The 20,473-nt window shown below is 43.4% G+C and overlaps 1 protein-coding gene across 5 annotated transcripts in view; it reads right to left on the bottom strand.

Annotated features, from left to right (window-relative positions):
* Entrep2 (endosomal transmembrane epsin interactor 2) overlaps positions 1-20,473 on the bottom strand; it is a 426,837-nt gene that overhangs the window by 68,489 nt on the left and 337,875 nt on the right. For all 5 annotated transcript variants that reach the window (XM_052761568.1, XM_052761570.1, XM_052761571.1 and 2 more), the window contains one exon: positions 8,080-8,214. In XM_052761568.1, the coding sequence (XP_052617528.1) occupies positions 8,080-8,214 (135 nt within the window). The remainder of the gene's footprint in view (positions 1-8,079; positions 8,215-20,473) is intronic.

Raw genomic sequence — 20,473 nt, 5'->3', positions numbered from 1 at the left:
TCAAGTCCTCTCACCCACTAGGTATTGGGAGCACTCCTCAAAGGCTAGACAGGGCCCCCCTGAACATATGTGCAGATCAATCCTGCCCAGGGTGACCCCATTTGCCACAACCCAGATTTGTTCTCAGGCCCAACACGGGGCCCCGAGGAGTCCCCCCTTCCTAGGAGGAAGTCATCCATCACGGCATGTCTTAAGTTTTCAACAGCAACGTTATGTTAAAAATGACTGCACCAGTAATTACAAGAAGACTTGACAACGTGATTAGATTTATGCATCTCTTAGAGGAAGAAGCATCTGTAATTGTGAAAAGAAAGTAAAATGTTTTAAGCAAAACCTATTTAAAGAGCACAAGCTTGTGTTAGCATCGAAAGGGCCAGAATCTGCCTTAGGGCTTTGATGTATCCACGTTGCTCAGAAGAAGGATCTATGAAAGACCCGTGAAGAGCTGGACGAGGGGGAGAAGAAGGCAGCTGGAGTCCAAGGGCTGAGCCCCAGGTCCAAGGCTTCTGGGACTGAATGAAGAAGGTTGACAAGAGGGCTGCCCGAGCTCAACATCACATTGGAAGCAGAGGGCAAGGCAGTGCTGCGGGGACAGCCAGGGAGAGACTTCAGAAAAACAGAGTGAACCGGGGCGGGAAACGCAGTTGTAATGAGAGAAAAATGGCAGTTATGAAATATCGATAAAAACGGTCCACACAAAGTGCCACTGTTGTTGTAAACACATAGAACTGTGGGGGAGGGAGGGGAGGATCAAATACACTCTTCAAGAAAACGTGTGTGGAGTGGGAGAGACGTGCCTGAGTCACACCGCTCTTGCAGAGGACCCAAGTCAGGCTCCCAGCACCCACATCGGGCGGCTGACACTTGCCTGTCATTCTAGCTGCCGAGGATCTGATGTCTTCTTCTGTATTCCACGGGTACCTACGCCCATATGCACACATCCACACACTGAAACATATTTTAAAGTAGTAGTAAAAATAAATCCTGGGGCTGGCTGGAGAGATAGCTCAGTGGTTAAGAGCACTGACCGCTCTTCCAGAGGACCTGGGTTCAATTCCCAGCACCCACATGGTGGCTCACAACCACCTGTAATGAGAGCTGGTGCCCTCTTCTGGCCTGCAAGGACACGTGTGGGCAGAACACTGTATACATAAAAAATAAAAACAAAAATAAATAAATAAATAAATAAATAAATTGTTGAGACCAAGGTTGGATAAAGCACAGGGACAAATAGCCAAATGAATGGAAACACATGAACTATGAACCAATGGCTGAGGGGTCCCCACTGGATCAGGTCCTCTGAATGGGTGAGACAGTTGATTGGCTTGATCTGTTTGGGAGGCATCCAGGCAGTGGGACCGGGTCCTGTGCTCATTGCATGAGTTGGCTGTTTGAAACCTGGGGCCTATGCAGGATTGCTTGGCTCGGCCTGGGAGGAGGGGACTGGACCTATCTGGACTGAGTCTACCAGGTTGATCTCAGTCTGTGGGGAAGGCTTTGCCCTGGAGGAGATGGGAATGGGGGGGTGCTGGGGGGAAGGTGAGGGGGACGGGAGGGGGGAGAACAAGGGAATCTGTGGCTGATATGTAGAACTGAATTGTATTGCAAAATAAAAAAAATAAATGAATAAATAAATAAAATAAATCCTTAAAAAATAAAACTTGTCTGAAATAGAGCAAAATGCAAACATACACCTAATGGCCACAGGGTATCAAGACATACCTTAGTGAGACTCATAGACCTAATAATTGAAAAACGCTATTGAAACTGCACCCAAAAACTGTCATACCAACTCCAGGGGGAAAGATGGACAAGGAGTAAGAGCATACAGCAAGGTGGGCTTGGTCAGCCGCAGTGACAAATATCTCCCAACAAAACAACAAAACCTTACTTCTCATTCATATTATACATCCAATCTGAGTAAGGTGCCTGAGGCTCTGTTTCCTGTGGTGAGCAGCTCATGGGACAGGACACTGAAACTTTTCACTTTCCATGGCAGAGGGAAGACTCACTCCACAGTCAAGGTTTTGGAAATGATACATATAAGTTTGCTCATGTGCCCACAGCAACCATGGGGAGCTGAGAAATACAGCCTTGCAATCTGTGGGAAAAACTAGTTTAATAAATTAATTGCATTTTTAAAATTAATTTTATTTTATGTGTATGTGCATGTAACTGAGCATATGTATTGCACCATGTGCCTTCAGGAGCCAGCAGAAGTCAGAAGAGGCAAGGGTCCCCATGAAGTGGAGTTACAGCAGGTTGAGAGTCTCCATGTGCATGCTGGGAACTGAATCTGGGTCCTCTGTGAGAGCAGCAAGTACTTTTAACCATTCAGCCATCTCGCCAGCCCCAGCTTAGAGAATTTTAAGTACCATTTATAAAAGATTGAAAGGGTGTTAGGAGGATTTTAGGATTTTCTCTTTGTAAATATTCAATGACAAAAGAGAATGGCATGTCCTAAGGTGGGATGTCTGGGGGAGCAGTTCTCAAGAATTTTATATGGGCAGAGATAGAATCTTCTGGAACAGGAGTCCATGTGTGTCATAGGCTAGAGAAAACTGGTAAAGGCACTGCCTTACAGTTGGGACAGAACACCGAGTTCTGCAAAAATCCCAACTGAAGTTGAGCCCGTTCACACTCCAGGTCACAGGGCAACCAACCAAATTCTTAGAGAGAGATGGAACCTCCAAGGAGAAACAGGAGAACCCGCCCGGAACAAATGCAGCCAAACACCAACTCTAGTGGAAAAGATGGACAACGAATAAAGTCACCAGACGGATGGAAGCAAGAAGGACCAGCCTAGTGGAAACACTGGGAACAGGGAATAGCTGCCTGCCAGGAGCAGTGGCTCCTACATGGAATTTCTAGCAGTCAAAAGGCTGAGGCATGAGAATGACCAGAAGTTCAAGGCCAGCCTTGGCTACATAGTCTTGAAAAAATAAAAAAAGAAGTCACAGAAATGAAAAATGCTTTAATACCTAGGGCTATGGTGATATTGTATTTGTGCTGAAATGTGATTTTATTTGTATGTTAATAAATAGAAGTGCCTGGGGATCAGAGCTAATAACAAGCCATTTAGTAGAAGTCTGGCAGTGGTAGTACATGTCCTTAATCCCAATCACATGACAGGCAGATCTCTGTGTGTTCAAGGACATCACCAGCATGGAGACACACGCCTTTAATCTCAATACCAACCATAGAGACCTGGAGGTCTGTATAGACAGGCAGTGACGAGGAGGTCATGTGGTTGGGTTTACAACCAATGAGAAGGCAGAACAGAAAGTCAATAAAAAGACAGACACACAGGAAGTAGGTCTCTTTCTCAGGGGGAGGACTGTAGCAGCAGCGGATGGTAAGAAGGTGGTATTGGTCTCAGCTCTTAGCTACTGCTCTGACCTCTGGGGCTTTTAACTCTGCATTTGGCTCTATGATTCTTATTTAGTAAAACTGTTCAGAATTACATCTACATAGGGCCATCAATATAATCAAGGGAGGTGACTGAGAAGAGTTTAGGGGTGTCAGGTTGGCTCACCAGTGAGAAGTCACTTTCTGTCACCATGCTATCAGACTGCAGATGATAAGAGTATAAGATCAAAGAGGAAATGAAGAACATAGGCTAGACGTTTAGTATTCTGTGATGCTGCTGCCCTGCACTAGGAAGGCTTCCTCGGTTCTGCCTGAGAGCCACAGGATTAAGTAGAGCTGTAGGATTAAGATGTGTTAAAATTTTACTGAGCTCTGCTTGTACTCCTGCCTGTTTCAGTTGAATCCCTTTCCTCTTATCTCAAGAAGGCAAAGGTTTGCAAAGCATGTTTGCAAAGATGTCCTAAGACGTGATTGACACAGCTGTCCTGTTAAACTGCAAGAGCTCATTTACCAAAGAATGGCCCAGGGGCTGTCTGCAATAGCTGCATCTCTAAGTACGCTTAAACTGTAATAGAAACTTCCCTTCAGTAATCAAGGACCCAGAGACCACCCAAGGATGCTCACATACACAGAATCCAGAGAGACTGATGGTGACATTGACAGAATTCAATACCACTGCTCAAACTACAGAGGCTGAAAAATAAACAAACAAACTGTAGAATAGGGCTGGATTCCAGAGCTTTAGCTCTGTCCACTGCCTGCTGGGATACATCAGTATTATTTGGTTTTTTGAGAGCCTGATTTCCATACGTAGATGACCTACATAGATGCTGTAAGAAAAGAACAAAATCCAACATCCTCTCATGGATAGGAGTGGATTATACTATCCAGTGATGGGGATCGCTGAGCGATTTGGAGCAAACGGTATTCTTAAGCTTTAAAGTCAGGAACAGGGAGAGAACATGTGCCCTTCACATCTCCATCTAGCAGTGTCTTGGAGTTCCCAGTTACAGCAAAAAAGCAAGGAGAGGGAATGAGCCATCCAGAGTGGAGTGTGGAGAGGGCATTTCAGGTGCTGATGGGCTAGATGAAGGATGCCTAGAGAACCAGTAAAGCAACGTTTCCAGGTGTGTCTGGGAAGGGGAGCTGCCCATGAGTCATGGAGCACATGGGAAGGTCAAATCTTAGTGTGGTTAGGCACCATCCAATCAGCTGGAGTCTCAGACACAACAAAACGTGATGGTGAGGTCCCCCTTTCTCAGTCCTCTCCTGCCTGGGACATGAAGAACTCCAAGACTCTGAACTCTGGGTCTTATGCCAGAGGCTTCCCAGGTTCTTTGGCTTTAGGCTGAGGGTTATAATCTGTTTCCTTGATTCGAAAGCTTTTGGCATTGGAGTGTGCTCCATTGCTAGAACCCCAGGGTCTCTGACTGTGGACAGCCCTAGTCAAATCCCTCGAGTGTATTTATGTCTATAAGTGCCCTGCTGGGTCTGTTCCCTAGACAACACTGGCTAATACAGAATAGGAGATGTCAAACAGCCTCTGCACTAGCAAAACATCAGCTACCAAAGAGTCCCTACTGCTAGTAACCGACTTTAGCAAGATCACAGGACACAAGGTCAGTAACAAGCATCAAATTCAGACATAACAATATGAGATGATTCTAAAGTATTATGAAAATAGCACCAATAAATGGGGGAAAGGACAAATATCTCAAAATATGTGGAGATCTATAAACTGAAAATTACATGCTGATGAAGATAATAAACACTGTTGAAATAAAAGAAGACCTAAATAGACACATCCAAAGCAATGTGTAGGTTCCACACAATCTCAATCAAAATCCCAGCAGGGCCACCATAGAAACTGACAAGCATAATCTAAAGTGTATATGGAAATTCTAAGGACATAGGATAATAGAGACAAGTCCAGAAGAATAACAAAACTGGAAGACAGCAATAAGCCACAGACAGACAGTCCAAAGGTCTCCATCTTGCTGCTCTCAGGCAACAGCGAGTTTTCTTCACGGCACCACTACTCCCTACAGAGGCCTCCATTCAGGGACAGGGGCAAGGTCCCTCTTCTCCTAATTCCAGTCACTGCTATGGCTAGGTCATCACCCTCCCAATGTGGGCATCAACCTGTCTCCTTTGAGCCTCCTGCCATCAGCTCTGATAGTTTCTGCCTTGAGTCTATTTTGAAAAAAAAAAAAAGTTTGGGAGAGCCTTTCAACTCTTACCAGCATCCAGGGTATCTGCATCTACATGAGGAAGAGTCATTGACCAGCTTCTAACAGTCAGGTAGGCCAGCCAGCCTTGGTTTGAATTCCTGGACTTCATTCCATTTGACTAACCTGTAAACAAATTCCCCATTGCCTTATCTCTCATCAAGGTACTAGTACAGTGCACACGGATGAGACTGCACAGTCCAGGCCACCCCAGACTTGAGCCTGCACCTTAAAGATAGCATCATTCCCAAACTTCAATTCACAGCTCCTTAGAGGGCTCGTGTATGTGGGTCCTGAGTCTCACTGAATAAAGATTCCAAGGAGAAGTCCAGGGCTTTGGGGTAACAGACCAAATACTCTATATAACCCATGAGCTTAAAGAACTAGCGGGATGGTTTGGCTAAATGTTCTGCCAAAGGTCCACTGTTAAAAGCTGGATCCTTGGAGCTGGAGAGGCGGCTTAGCAGTTAAGAGTACTTGCTGCTCTTATAGAGGAGCAGAGTTTGATTCCCAGCACCCACACAGCAGCTCATAACCTCATGTAATTCCCATTCCATCCTGTTCTGGCTTCTGTGGTCACCAGGCACAAACAAGAAATTTTATGTTAGTTTATATAAAATAAAAATAAATAAATATTAACAACTTGAGGGGTTAGGAGGCAAGACTTTAAGAGTCCTCTGGAGGATACCCTCCCAGGGGATTCTGGGAGCCTGGACCTTTCCTCTTTTGTTTCCACCCCCTGGCTTGTGGTGAGATAAGTGATTCTGTCCCACCACACGCTCACTGGCATGATGTGCAGGCTCACCATGGCCCAGAGCAGAAGGCATTTGATCACACACTTGAAACTCTAAAACTATACAGCAAACTAAACCTTTTCTCTCCCAAGTAGATTACTTCGATATTTTTTGTAGTGCATAGAGTTGATTGATACACACAAGTGGCCCTCAGAGCCTGAGATTCCCTGGGAGCTTGCTGGCTTTTCTAGGAGGGGGTGGTCATACTGTCTCTGTAATTACCTATGGTCTGACTATGTATGTTCTTTAAATGTGGAAAGAAAGCACACCTGGGCTCGAGCAGCAACTTAGACGATGTCAGAATGAGATCAGCAAAGTCTGCCCACTCCCCAGTGGGCTATGAGTGGCCGTGCAGGCACTGGGCACTGCTCCTGAGCAGATCGCAGCATGTGAGACAGTACGGACGGTAAAGGTATGTAATGTAGGACCACAAGCAATGGCACCAGAAGAGCATCCCTGGGAACCTGCAGTTCTGCCTTCCTCCGTTTTCACTGGAGCTGTCACTTCGGTGGGAACCAGGACCCTGAACTTGGCCCATTTCTCCATGTGGATAGAGCAGGTGTTGGAGAAACTCCGTCCAGACTAAGTGCAGGTACATCCCACATGGCCACCTTCCTTCTTCTCCTGGTTGGAAGCAGCTGTCTTTGAAGCCTGTGGTCCTTATAAACCCTGTTTCCTGCCACAGGCCAGAGCCCTACACTGTAAACACAGTCTCACCACCAACCAAGAGGTCCTTTGATGGCAGCACAGCTTTTCAAAACATTTCAGCTGCTTTTGTTCAGGGACAAGAAAAGAACTGGGTAAACTGTCCATATGTATTTTTAAGCAGCCATTTCAGGTTTCAGTAAAATAACCCTTGTAAGAAGACAGACAGGGGGAAGAAGAATATAGAGAGCATTTCCATATGGTCTTCCTCACTTTTTCTTTGAGACAAGGTCTCACTGTGTAGCCCTGGCTGGCCTGGAACTCGCTCTGTAGACCAGGCTGGCCTTGAACTCACGGAGATCCACCTGCCTCTGCCTCCTGAGTGCTGGGATTAAAGGAGCATCTCCATGCCCAGACCCTATGTCCCCTTCATAAAAGATCAAATGCTTTATAGGAGAAGAGATTGCCATGGGAGATTTCAAGATTTCTTTCTTTAATATCTTTGAATTACATTTATTTATATGTGGGTGTGCATGAGCACGCCACTGTGTGTGAGGAGGAGGGAAGAGAATTTTCTGGAGTCAGTTCTCTCCTTCCTCCATGTGGGCCCTGGGGGTCTAACTCAGTCATTGGCTTGGTGGCAAGGGTCTTTACCGACTGAGCCATCTCACCTGCCCTAAATATCTTTTTAAAAGTAAAATGAATAACCATGTGGTCCTTGGAGTAACAGCAGAGACTGGGAGGACAACAGAAGAAACCATGGCAACCTCATCTGTGAAGAACTCTTTCAGCCATTTTCATCCTACTTTGCATTTGTCAGAGGCAGGAAAACGACCCGGTAAAGATGGAAACAGGGACCCAGGAATCAGAGCTTCCAAATGACAATCTACAGCCCTTTAAAATGCTCTTTCCAGAAGGACGGTCCCTCCGCATCCAACCACCTGGATGAATCATGAGCTGAAAGGAATCTATATGCTAATAAATCTTCCTTAATGTCTCCAGGAGAGGGAAGAAATGCGCGCACAGGCAGTGGCTAGCCTCACCTTCAAGGTCAGCCTCACAGCGTTGCAGTTCTCCTGCAGGGGGTTCAGCTTCAGGGTCTCCCCAAGGTTGCTGCATCCGGAGGAGTGGTGCTGCAGCTCACAGCAGACACACACCTCCACGCTGTCGAACTTGATCTAAACAGGAACACAGAGAAGCCTCGCGTTAGCACGACATTTGGCCTGTCAAGTATGCTCCGAGGTCTGACATAGAAGGACACATGACATGGCTCCATTGGAAACATACCATCACACCTAAAGCCATTTCCACTGACCAAGGCCATGAACGCCACCAGGAATTACTTCAACTTCTTTTTCAAAAGCAATGATTCAAAATAGAAAGGAGAGCTGGAGAGCTGGCTTAGCGGATAAAGGGTTTGCCACATGCACACCAGCATCTGAGTTCGAATCTCCAGAGCCTATGGGAAGCTAGAAAAAGTAGCACGTGTCAGCAAACCTTGAGCTCCTGTAGTAGGATGGGAAGCAGAAGCAGGAGGGTTCCTGCAGCTCACAGGCAAGCCAGTTTAGTGTGCACATTGACAAAGAAAATTGATTCTTGAAATCTATTCCTGGAAAAAAAAATTCTTCTGTCATACAATACATCCCAACCACAGTTTCCCCTTCCTCCACTAGAGACACTGTCTTAAGCAAGGTAGAAAATGAGGACATATATGCAAGGTTGTCCTCTCATGGCACATGGGTATGCTTTACACACACACACCACACACACACACACATACACACACACACACACACACACACACACACACAGGAAAATTATTTTTTTTTTTTTTTTTTTTTTTTTGGTTTTTCGAGACAGGGTTTCTCTGTGTAGCTTTGCGCCTCTCCTGGAACTCACTTGGTAGCCCAGGCTGGCCTCGAACTCACAGAGATCCGCCTGGCTCTGCCTCCCGAGTGCTGGGATTAAAGGCGTGCGCCACCACCGCCCGGCGGAAAATTATTTTTGAAGGCATCTTTAAGTTCCATGAACTGCAGGTGAGCTACAGAAATAGATGTGATCTGAAAACCACTCAGGGGTTTATTGGTCTGTGGAGATGTGCTTTGCCCCATTCTCCTCTCATGGTCAGAAATTTCCTGTCTCAGTCCATCACTCCATGACCCCTGAAGCTCCTTTCCATCCATCAATATGCAGTCCATCCTAATATTGAAGGCTTGGCTGGGTCTTCCATCCCCACCTCTACCCAACACTCATTTTGTTTAGCTGGAGTTACAGCTTATTGTCACACGACATGTGGTTCAGATGGACTCGTCACTGTCAGGAAATTCCGAATAAGTTAAAATGGCTCAGAAAATTAAGGGCCATGAAAGGAAACAGATGCAGTCTTAGAACTTTGAAAAACAATGGCGAAACAGAAAAAAAAAAGTTTGAGATTCTCAGCTACAGGAAAAAGAACAGATTTACCAGTGCCTGAGCGGAAATGGGATTTAAAAAAAAAAAAGAAAGAAAGAAAACCTGGATATAAAATGCCTACACAGAAAACATTCACTTAAATCTGTGGGATTTTATTCAAAGCCGATGTAACACGAAACAAATTCTTTTCCTTAAGACTAGCAGGTGCCCACTTCCAATAAATCCTGACAAATGTTTCACACTAGGTGACTCAAAGTGCCCGTGTTATTTTCAGACAAATATTGGCCCACTGTAACTGTAACAAATGATTTTTCATTGTATGATGTACTTACTGCAAAGGATGGTGCCACAGACTTCCATGTATCATGCCTGTCATTCCTAATCACTGGGTGTAGGACTCAAGACACATCCGCCACATCCACAGAGCCAAGGAATGTGCAGGGATTCATCAGAGGCTGGCTCTTCCTACGGGACATGTCCCCTGCGAGTATGGAGCTCAGGTCCCCAGATGTCATGTTGCCTTTCCATTTGCACCCATTTGAGCCGTGTCCCAGAACAACGCCCACACCAAGCTCTTTCCCTGCATTCCTATGTTCCTATGGCCCTTTCATCACATGGCTTACCTAGGCTTCTAAGAATTGTTTCCTTTCGGCCTTTGCTTTCCTGGTGTGGGAGCTTGTGTCCCCAGCTTCTCCACATCAATCAACAGGAGAACAGCTTCAGATGCATCCCAGTGCACCCCCCAGGACAGGGGGTTGGGGAGCTTTGTGACTGGCTCTCACCAGCCAATGTGGGCAGAAGGGATAGGATGGGAGCTCTGAGCCTTAACCTCCCTAGGCTTTGTGATTCTGCACCCTCCTTCCAGAACTAATGACCTTCAAAAAGAGATAACACTAAGTTCTGGGGAACTGAAGGACCCCAGCCCAGGCCTCAGCAGGAGATTCATGGAGTATAGCTATGTATCTAGTCTGCCCATTGGTATGTGCATACATGACATTATTATGAAAAACCTAACAGTTTTCAAATTACCCAAATGATACCTCTACCAATAAGGGCATAAGCATCCCAGCTCACCTGCATCTTCATCAATTCTCCCTAGGTGATGCTGGACTGACACACTGCTGTCTGTGGGGTGTGTCATAAAACAGCATCACGTTTTAGGAGATGGGGCTGTTTTCAACCTTGCCCATTTTCTTTACCACTCATCTTGTAAAAAAGCTCACGCGCGCGCACGCACACACACACACACACACACACACACACACACACACACACACACACAAACGTTCAAGGCAAACACACACAGGCCTTTTCTCCCCTGCCCAGGAAGCTCACCACCTCCCTTCCTGTTTTAGTGATCACTTGCCTACTTCCATCTGTATATTTTTACCATTTGATTACTTTCACGTTTTCCTAACTTTATGCACTCCGAGAGTGTTACTATGTTTAGATGTGGGTGAGTGATGTTTGTTGGCATCATATTAAATGGCATATTAAAATACCTCTATTTTTATGCCTAACCTACTGATGGACATTTCAGTTGTTGCCAATGCTTGGTAGTTGTGGTTTGAAAGAAAATGTCCCCTGAAGGGAATGGCACTGTTAGGAAGTGTGGCTTTGTTGGAGGAAGTGTGTCACTGTGGGGGCAGGCATTTGATGTTTCTTTTGCTCAAGCTTCCCTCAGTGTGACAGCCACTCAACTTCCTGTTGCATGCAAGATGTAGAACTCTCAGCTACTCCAGCACCATGTCTGCCTGCATGCTGCCATGCTTCCCACTATGATGAGAATGGACTGAACCTCTGAAACTGTAAGCAAGCCACCCCAATTAAATGTTTTCTTTATAACAGTTGCTGTGGTCATGGTGTCTTTTCACAGCAACAGAAACCTAATTAGACAGTAGTTAAAAGTAAAGCTGCTATGACATTGTGCATGTGTGTCCCAGGACACACATGCAGCATTTCATTTGAGTATAATATACTTACTGAATGGAGCTACTGGGCCTCTAGGGATCTTTGTAGTAGATAATGCAAGAAAATTTCCACTGTGTTTTTTCCTTCCTTCCTTCCTTCCCTTCCTTCCTTCCTTTCTTTCTTTTCCAATTTATAAGCCACCAGAACAGTGCCAGTATCCTTAACTTTCATATCCTGGCTTAACAATTTTGGCAAGAAAAGTAATGAAGAGAGAAATTCACCAAAATGAGAGACGGAGCCAAGAAAAAGAAGAAGAAGAAGAAGAAGAATGATGTACATAGGCGAGACATAAAGGAAATCCCGAGGCAATGCGAAGGGAACAAACAGACCATCTCTGAGACCAAGCAAGTCACACTGAAGCAGGAAGCAGCAGCTCCGGGAACTATTCCGAAAATGGAAAGCAACGCTCACCAAAGGCTCACACTGAGAGCTCTTCAGTCCTTTTGGAGCGACTGAGGAGAATTAGAAACAGGAACACAGGACACTAAACAGCATAATAAAACAATTCTAACTTCAGAGCCAAGAGCCAGGACACACAGTCCACGGTTCTGTTAAATACATGGCTTGCCAATCCTTCAGTCTCTCTTTCCATCACCTTGAGACAATTACTTGTAGGGCAAAAGTTTTCAATTTTGGTGATGTCCATTTTTTTTTTTTTACTCTTACATCCCCAGCATTAATGTAAGAATGTTTTTTGAGCCCTAGATCCTAATGATGTTCTACTGATTTTTCTCTAATGGCCTTATATTTTATCATTGCTTTTTGATTCAGAAGACTTTTCAAGTTCATTTTTGTGTAAGATGACTTTGGTTGAGGCTGATTATTTTTGCCTAGAGATTTAGTCTAGCTAATCTACTATTTGTGGCAAGGCCTTCTCCCCTGCATTGCTTCATATCTGTGTGAATCCATTTCTGGCTTCACTGGTCTGTCTGTCTGTCTCCACCACACACAGTCTTAATTACTACAGCTATAATCCAGAAATGGAATAGAAGGATTCTTCCCATTTTATTCTTTTCAAAATTTCCTCCTCCCCCTCTTCTTCTTCCCATATATGCTTTAGAATATGATTGTCAATGTCTATAAAACTTCTTGCTGGGATATTGATAGGAGTCAAGTAAGCCTGCACATCAATTTGGGAAGAATGGACACTAATTTTTATGTTATGTTTGAATTCAAGAATAGATCACATCTCTCGACTTACCTTGATTTATTTCACTACTGTTACAGACTTTTCAGTGAATGAGTCTGATATATGCTTTGTTAGATTTATATTGGTTTTGAGTGACCATGAATGATACTTCATTTTACATTTCAGTGTCTTCTTTCTCATTTCTAAGGTAGAGCAATACATCAAATTGTGTTTCAATGTGTCCTGTAACCTTTCCAAACACGTCTAATAGTTCTTTGTTGGTGTCATCTATTTGTATTGGTTGCTGTCCTTTAAAAAATTTCGTTGTGATTTTATACATAGATACCAAGGCCATCTAAATTGAGTTGATTTTGTTTTTCTTTGCAATCTGTATGCCCATTATTTTATTTTCTTGTCTGACTACATAGGCTTGAACTTTCATCTGGTGTCCATGTTGAGTAAGTCCTGTGAGAATAAGCATGCTTGCTTTGTTCTTGATTTTAGGAGAAAGGTTTTCAGTCTTTCATCATCAATTGTGTGTTTCGCAGTCACTTTTCCAGCTTGAGGGCATTACCTATTTTTCTAAGTCATTTTTTGCTTGTTATATTTTTCTTAAAAATATGAGCTCACTTTCTTTAATTACTCTACATATTATTCAATCAGAGAAATGCTAATACAGTTAGAACACAGTATCCTAAACTGCAGTCAGATGAAGCGGAGTTGTCATCTCACAAAATACAATTATTCAAAATAGTCACGACTGCTTTCCAATTCTTAATATTAGATCAGGGAGTTCTGACTCCCTTTTTTTGATGGAAATGGATTTTTTTCATACAATATTTTTTAAATCTGATAAGTTATTTTTTAAATCACAAGAGGATGTTCCATTTTGCCAACTGTGCTTTCGCCAACAGCTAATATAACCATGTGGCTTTCCTTCTTGGTCCTGTTGAAAGAGTGAATTAAATTGATTGGCTTTGTAATGATGTGTATAATTTATAAACATGAATATGTATTTCCTTTTGCTATTTTCAAGGACTTTTGTACATATGCTACTGAGTGATCTCCAGGTCTCTTTGTCTGCATTGTCTGTCTCTGCTTTTGATAGAATGATACTAGTTTCATCAAATCAATTTAGAAGTGTAACTTACTCTTCTATTCCTCAAATAACATGCAGAAATGATATTAATTTTTAAAATATTTGGAGTATTTGCCAATGTAACCTTCTGGCTTTGGATATTTTGTTCTGGTTAGGTATAAAATTATTTTGGATTAATTTTGCTATTCCTCAACGTCTCTTATTTCTTATTAAAATTAATTATATATATTATAAGTCTATGGGGATCCAATGTAGTGTTGATTTTACATTGTGCATTATGTTACACCAATTTACAAATCTATCACTCCACAAACCAACTCTTTTGTGGTAAAACATTTAAAATCTACCTTTAGCAAATTTTAAATTATGTAATACTATTATTTATTATACACACAACTGCACAATCGCTCACTAAGGCTTATTCCTTCTACCTAACTCCGTAGTCCTAATGCTGTGACCCTTTAATACAGTTTCTCTTGTTGTGGTGACCCCCCCAACCATAAAATTATTTTCATTGCTACTTCATAACTGTAATTTTGTTACTTCTATGAATCATAATGTAAATATCTGATATTTCTGATGGTCTTAGGTGACCCCTTGTGAGAGGGTAGTTCGCTTCTCGATGGGGTGGGTCTTGACCTACCGGTTGCGAACCATTGATCTAACTGAAATTGTGTACCCTCTGATGAACACCTCCCTTTCATGTCTCCTGCTCTGTAATTACCTTTCTGCCCTGCTCCTATGAGTTCACTATTTGGATTCCAATCTAAGTGGGTCATGTGGTGCTTGTGTTTCTGAGCCTGACTTACTTCACTTAGTACAGTATCCATGTTTATTACGAATGATAGACTTTCCATAAACAAAAGCATTACTAGGTTGGAGAATCAAGACAGGTACACAACTGGTTCCTGGGTGAAGAAAGCTGCAAATCCTCCAGATGTGGCCTTTCCCAAGGAAGACACGGCTGTGTGCTGGCACCCAGTCAGAATCCCAATGCTGCGGGTAGACTGCAAGATGGTACCTTAGAGATTTTATAGAAAAATTATGTGTGCAAGAATTACCCAGAACATTCTTTACAAAGAATAACCGTGGGAGGGATGGCATCAGTCTCCTGTTTGAGGTGCTACAATCAACACACTAAGAAAATGGTTTTAAAATAGAGACCAGTAAGAGAGTGTCAGAAAAAGGAACAATGACCTAACGGAGTGTGATATGAGGAAAATGACATTTCAGTCTACTTACAAGGAGCGAGCTCTGGTGGAGGTGGAAACTAGTCCAGCCACTGTTGAAGTGATAAAGGGAAGTCTCAAAAACACTAAAAATAGACCCAGGCTATGACCCAGCTCTTCCACCCCTGTCTGTCCACCTGAAAGACTCTGAGTCAAAGTGTCACACATATGCTCGAGGTTCAGTGGGTATAGGGGCACTGCTTTCCAGAGCTGTGTTATGGAACTGACCTAGATGTCCAACAACAGAGGAGTGGACAAAGACAAGGTGGTATGCATATTCAGTAGAATTTCATTCATAGGTAAGGAAGAATGGAATTATGTGTGGTGATATATTGTGTACCCTAATAAACTTGCCTGAGGATCAGAGAAGCAGAACAGCCAGCCACTAGTTCTTATCTCTATGAAATCCTCAGCCTGAAGAGAGTGAGTTCCTGTTTCCTCACATCTTATATACCTTTCTCTGGCCTGCTATATCACTTCCTGGGATTAAAGGCATGTGTGCTTCCCAAGCAAAGGCATGAGATCCCAAGTGCTGGGATTAAAGGTGTGTGCCACCACTGCCTGACATCTGTCTAATCAAGTAGCTGGCTCTGTCCTCTGATCTTCAGGCAAGTTTATTAGGGTACACAATGTATCACCACAATTATGCAATTTTTCAGGAAATTAGATACAACTGGAGACATCATTGCCTGAAACAAAGGAAGCCAGTCACACAATATTGTGTTTTCTTTTATTGGTGCTTCCTAGATCTCACATAGATACATATAGATGAATGAAAGTAGAGATGAAACTGTAGGAACACAGGGAGCTAATGGGAAGGGTTGGTCAGGGGATATGAGTCATTGATCAATGTTTAACGTACAGTCGGATGTAAATACACAATGAATATACACAACGAAAGATGCTTCAAGTTATGGCAAGAAGGGATAGAAATTAGAATTCTCTTGCATATGCCCTTGTATATTGCTGGCAAGAAGGCAAAATGGTACGGCCTTTGTGGAAAACAACACAGCATTTCTTCTTAAATTGGAATTACCATGTATCCAGCAAGTCCTCTTGGTTTGTATACTGGGTGAAAGAAGCCATAGTCACAGAGGGGTAGCCACTGGGATCCCGCTCAGGTGGGGCACCTGGAGCAGCCACATTCATGGGACAGGGAGGAGGGAGAAGTTCTAGTTTTCCAAGATGGGAAATTTGTAGAGAGGCAGTGGTGATGGTGGTGTCCCAGAAAATGGGCTTCACGACAGTGTACACATAGATGGTTAAGGTAGGACATTGTATGCTGTGTGTTTTCTGCCACAGTTGAAAATTAACGTCTGGTTCTCACAGACCTATTCTATAATTAAAATAACAATGACAACAGTGTTAGCAATGACATGGGCTCTTTCTGATCTTTAACAGGGTCCTAGAAATCTGGGACTCAGAAGTGATACTTTGAGTACTCTGCGGCCCTCAACAGATGGCAGTTATAGCCCACCAAACTATTGTAGTTCAGAACACAGTTAAGCCACAAATGAATTTCTGCACTGAACCTACTAGCTAGCACAGCTCAGCTTCATCTACCTCAAGCATGATCAAAATGTTCACATTAGCCTACAGTTGGGCATAATTAAACACAAAGTCCCCACTCTGCTGCCTTACATAATCTACTGAATACTGAGTGGAAAACACAGGTTGGGTATGCTTTCAACTGATATAAAGTAAAAATCTTTGAAGCCATGACTTTGGCATGCCCTCTGTGAATCAACAGTTCACTCTCATCAGCCTCTGTCTCCCCTCTCCTGCCTTGCCTCCCCTGGGCTAATAACTTGGCTCCTAGGTTCAGCCTTCCCCGCAACATTGTCCTTTTGGCAGCATCCGAAGGTCACAGATCTAGCTCATTTGTGCTTCTATCAGAGGATGGCAGGGGTGCAGCATCCCTCTTTTTGTTGTGTAAGCCCTTTCCTCTCCCAGACAGGCTGATGGACCATAAATAAGGGGGCAGGTTCGCTTTTAAATGCTCCAAAGAGATTCACAAAGAATTACTGTGGTTTCATTCGCAAAGCTCTGCTGTGTCTTTTCCAGTGACCCCAACGCCAAGGGGCACTCTTGAAATAAATCTGTCAGCTGCTTGCACACCCAGATGTCAGGGTCAGGGAACTAATCATGAGGTTTCCCGAATTCCTCTTCGAATTAATCACAAACTCAGTGAAATAACTGATGGAAACGATTTATTTGGATGTCTCTTCCCTGGGGCCACTAGAGGGTTCTTTGGAGTGAAAAAAAAAACCCACATGCTTTTCAGCTAAGTCAACCTGCCTTCCTTTCCCTGGGATTATCCTGAACTGCAGAAACTGTTTTGCCTTTTATATGAGCTGTTTTAGTGTCAATGATAAGCATAGAGATGGAGCTAGGATTATGTAATGATTTCTCCCACATTCATGAGATGGTTGAGGATAAACGACAGTCATCTCTCACTATCCATTGGACACCCCACCCCACCCTGTGAGGATCCTCTATGCTATTGTATCTATACACAACCTGTGCATGTCCTCCTGTGTGCTGAAGGTCATCTCTAGGTGACTTATAATGCCCACCGCAGTGAAAATGCAGAGTTGAGTCAGCCTGGTAGAACCCACAGACTACCCAGAGACTGTTTTTTAAAAGATGGACTTTGGGAGCTGGAGAGATGGCTCAGGGGTTCCAAGTACTGGCTATTCTTTTAGACTACTGGGGGTTTGATTTCTAACATCCATACTGCAGCTAACAATAGCCTGTAACTTCGGTTCCAAGGGATTTGACATCCTCTTCCGGCCTCTGTGGGCCCCAGGCATACACAGGGTACACATGCAGGCAAGATACCCATGCACATAAAACAATAATTAAAAAAATCCAAAGGTGAACTTTGGAGCCAGGTGTGGTGGTATGCACTTGCAGTTCCAGAACTGGGCAGGCAGAGCTGAAGGGTGACAAGTTCCAAGAGAGCCTGACTTACGCAGCAGAACTCATTCTACAAACTAAATAAAACAAAAGAGCAATAAAGGAGCTGAAGCCAATTACAGACAGCCTCACAAGTCCTGCTGGGATGGTTCAGACCCAACCACACCTACCTCCTTGCCCAAGGTTACGGTGTAATGCAAACTTGACCATGGGACTTGACTGGAACTGATATAGTCACAAGGAAAGACAAAAAGACAAGAAAAGTAACTATTTCTTGTAGTCTCTTACTGTGGGTTGATTGGTATTAAACCAGAGGAGCCTTTTCAGGGTCATGAGACCACCCATGGCATGCGTGCCCGGCACATGGTGCTTACTCAGTCAACAGGGATCCTATAAGCCACTCTGTGCCATCTGGACTTCTCCAGGACTTGGAAGCTTTACTAGATTAGAGGGAGATTCAGGGTGTGTATCACATGGATTCAGGGTGTGCACCATATGGATTCAGGGTGTGTATCACATGGATTCAGGGTGTGTACCACATGGATTCAGGGTGTGCATCACATGGATTCATCCAAAGGAGGGGACAGCTTTGTCGGGCACCCACATGTCCTCAGCTCAGCTTCCAAGACCCACTGTTACTGTAGTGTGGTTAGTGTGTCTTTACCACTGGTATCACTTCCTCTGTGGAACTGGGTGTGCCCGCATCTGTTGTATACATGCTCAGAGCTGTCCTGTCTTCTTGATGGATTGTTCCTCTAATCAATGTGCAGTGGCTTTCCTCTCTTCTGAGTAGTTTTGGTTTGAAGTCCATTTTGTCAGATGTTGGAACAGTGCCACACTTGTCATTCCCTAGAAACCTTTGCTTAGAATACCTTTTCCCATCCCTTCAACCCGAGGTTGCATCCGTCTTTGATGCTGAGGTATGTCTCTTATGTACAACAATAAATGGATTCCATGTTATAACTGAATCTGATAGCCTGTGTCTTCTGAGTGGGAAATTGTAACCATTAATAATCAGAGTTAATATTGAAAGAGATGTATTCATTCTGGTCATTTTGTTGATTTTGTAGTGTTTGATGTTTTCTTCATATTCCACTACCTAATCTAAAAGAAATGAATGAATGTCTAGATGCCTATAACCTACCAAAATTAAACCAAGATGAAATAAATTATTTAAAAAGACCTAGAACAAATAACTACACTGAAGCAGCAATTAAAACAACCTCCCAACTGAAAACAGAATCTAGGCCCAGATGGATTCGGTGCTGAATTCTATCAGAACTTTGAAGCAAAACTAACATCAATAGTTCTCAAATTAGTCCACAAAATAGGAAAGGAAAGATCACTACCCACCTCTCTATAAAGCTATAATTAGCCAGATATGAAAATCAGATTTAAAAAATTCAAAAAAGGAACAAGAAGAAAATTACAGGTCAATCTCTGTGCTGAACATAGATATAAAAATCCTCAATAAAATAATTGTAAACCAAATTCAAGAGCACAACAAAAGATCATTTACCATGATCCAATTGGCCTTATCCCAGAGGTTCAGAGGTATACACAAATCAATACACATAATAGATCACACAAATGGACTCAAGCATAGAAATTGCATCATAATCTCAATAGACACAGGCTTTTGATGAAACCCAGCATACGTTCATGACGAGACCTCTGAAATGACTAAGAATAGATAGGACACATCTCAGTACAGTCAGGGCTATGTATAACATGCCTACAGACAAATCCCACCATGTGGGGAAAACGTGAGGCGTTCCCACTAACATCAGGATCAAGACATGGGCTCCATTGTTTCCACACGTATTTGATATAGTACTTCAAATGTTACCAAGGTCAGGAGGACAGAAGAAGGAAAGAAAGGGACACAAATAGGAAGGAATAAGTCAAAGTCTCTTTATTTTCAGATGCTATGATTCTCTGTATAAAAACCCTGAAAACTATTTTCTCCTTTGCTATAGGATGCTTCCCCACCCTGTGGATTGAACCCTAATGAATTCTAGATCTTATTTTCTAATATTGCTGCCTCATGATAGTCCCAAAGGGACAAGCAATCATGAACAGGCATCTCTAAAACTGTGAGCCCAAGTAAGTCTTCTCTCTTTATAAACCGATCCTCACAAGCATTTGTTCAACAGTAGAGAGCTGGTTGGCACACTTGTGCTTGAGTGTGTCAGTATACATCCTAGAGTTCAAGAGTGGACTGTAAACTATGTAAATATCACAGAGTTCTCTGACCCTGAAGATCAGATCACGTGACTGGGGAGGCTTTTCTGTAGAACCCGCAGTTACTCAGTCTGCAGAGATGGGTTGGTACACAAGCAGATGGACCTGAGTTTGGACTCACAGGGCTCCCATAAGAAGGCAGGCATAGCAGCTCATCCTTGTAACCCCAGTGCTGGGGGACAGAGACAGGCAGGTCCCTAGGTCTTGTTGGCCAGTTAGTCTAGCCCATTGGCGATTGCTGGGTTCTGTTAGAGACCCTATCTATCTAAACAAAAATAAGGTGATGAGCGAGACAAGATGACAGCCCAGTGTCAACCTCTGGCCTCCATATGAATATACTTGTACCCACATATACATGCACAGACATGTACATATATATACACACATACTGTATTCTGAGACAATGGAAAAACAAAGCTTTAGTTAAGCAGTAT

This window comes from Peromyscus californicus, unplaced genomic scaffold, assembly GCF_007827085.1.
Source record: "Peromyscus californicus insignis strain IS unplaced genomic scaffold, ASM782708v3 Scaffold_4__1_contigs__length_199733344, whole genome shotgun sequence".
Classification (NCBI taxonomy): Eukaryota; Metazoa; Chordata; class Mammalia; order Rodentia; family Cricetidae; genus Peromyscus; species Peromyscus californicus.
This window is presented reverse-complemented; position numbering and strand designations above follow the sequence as displayed.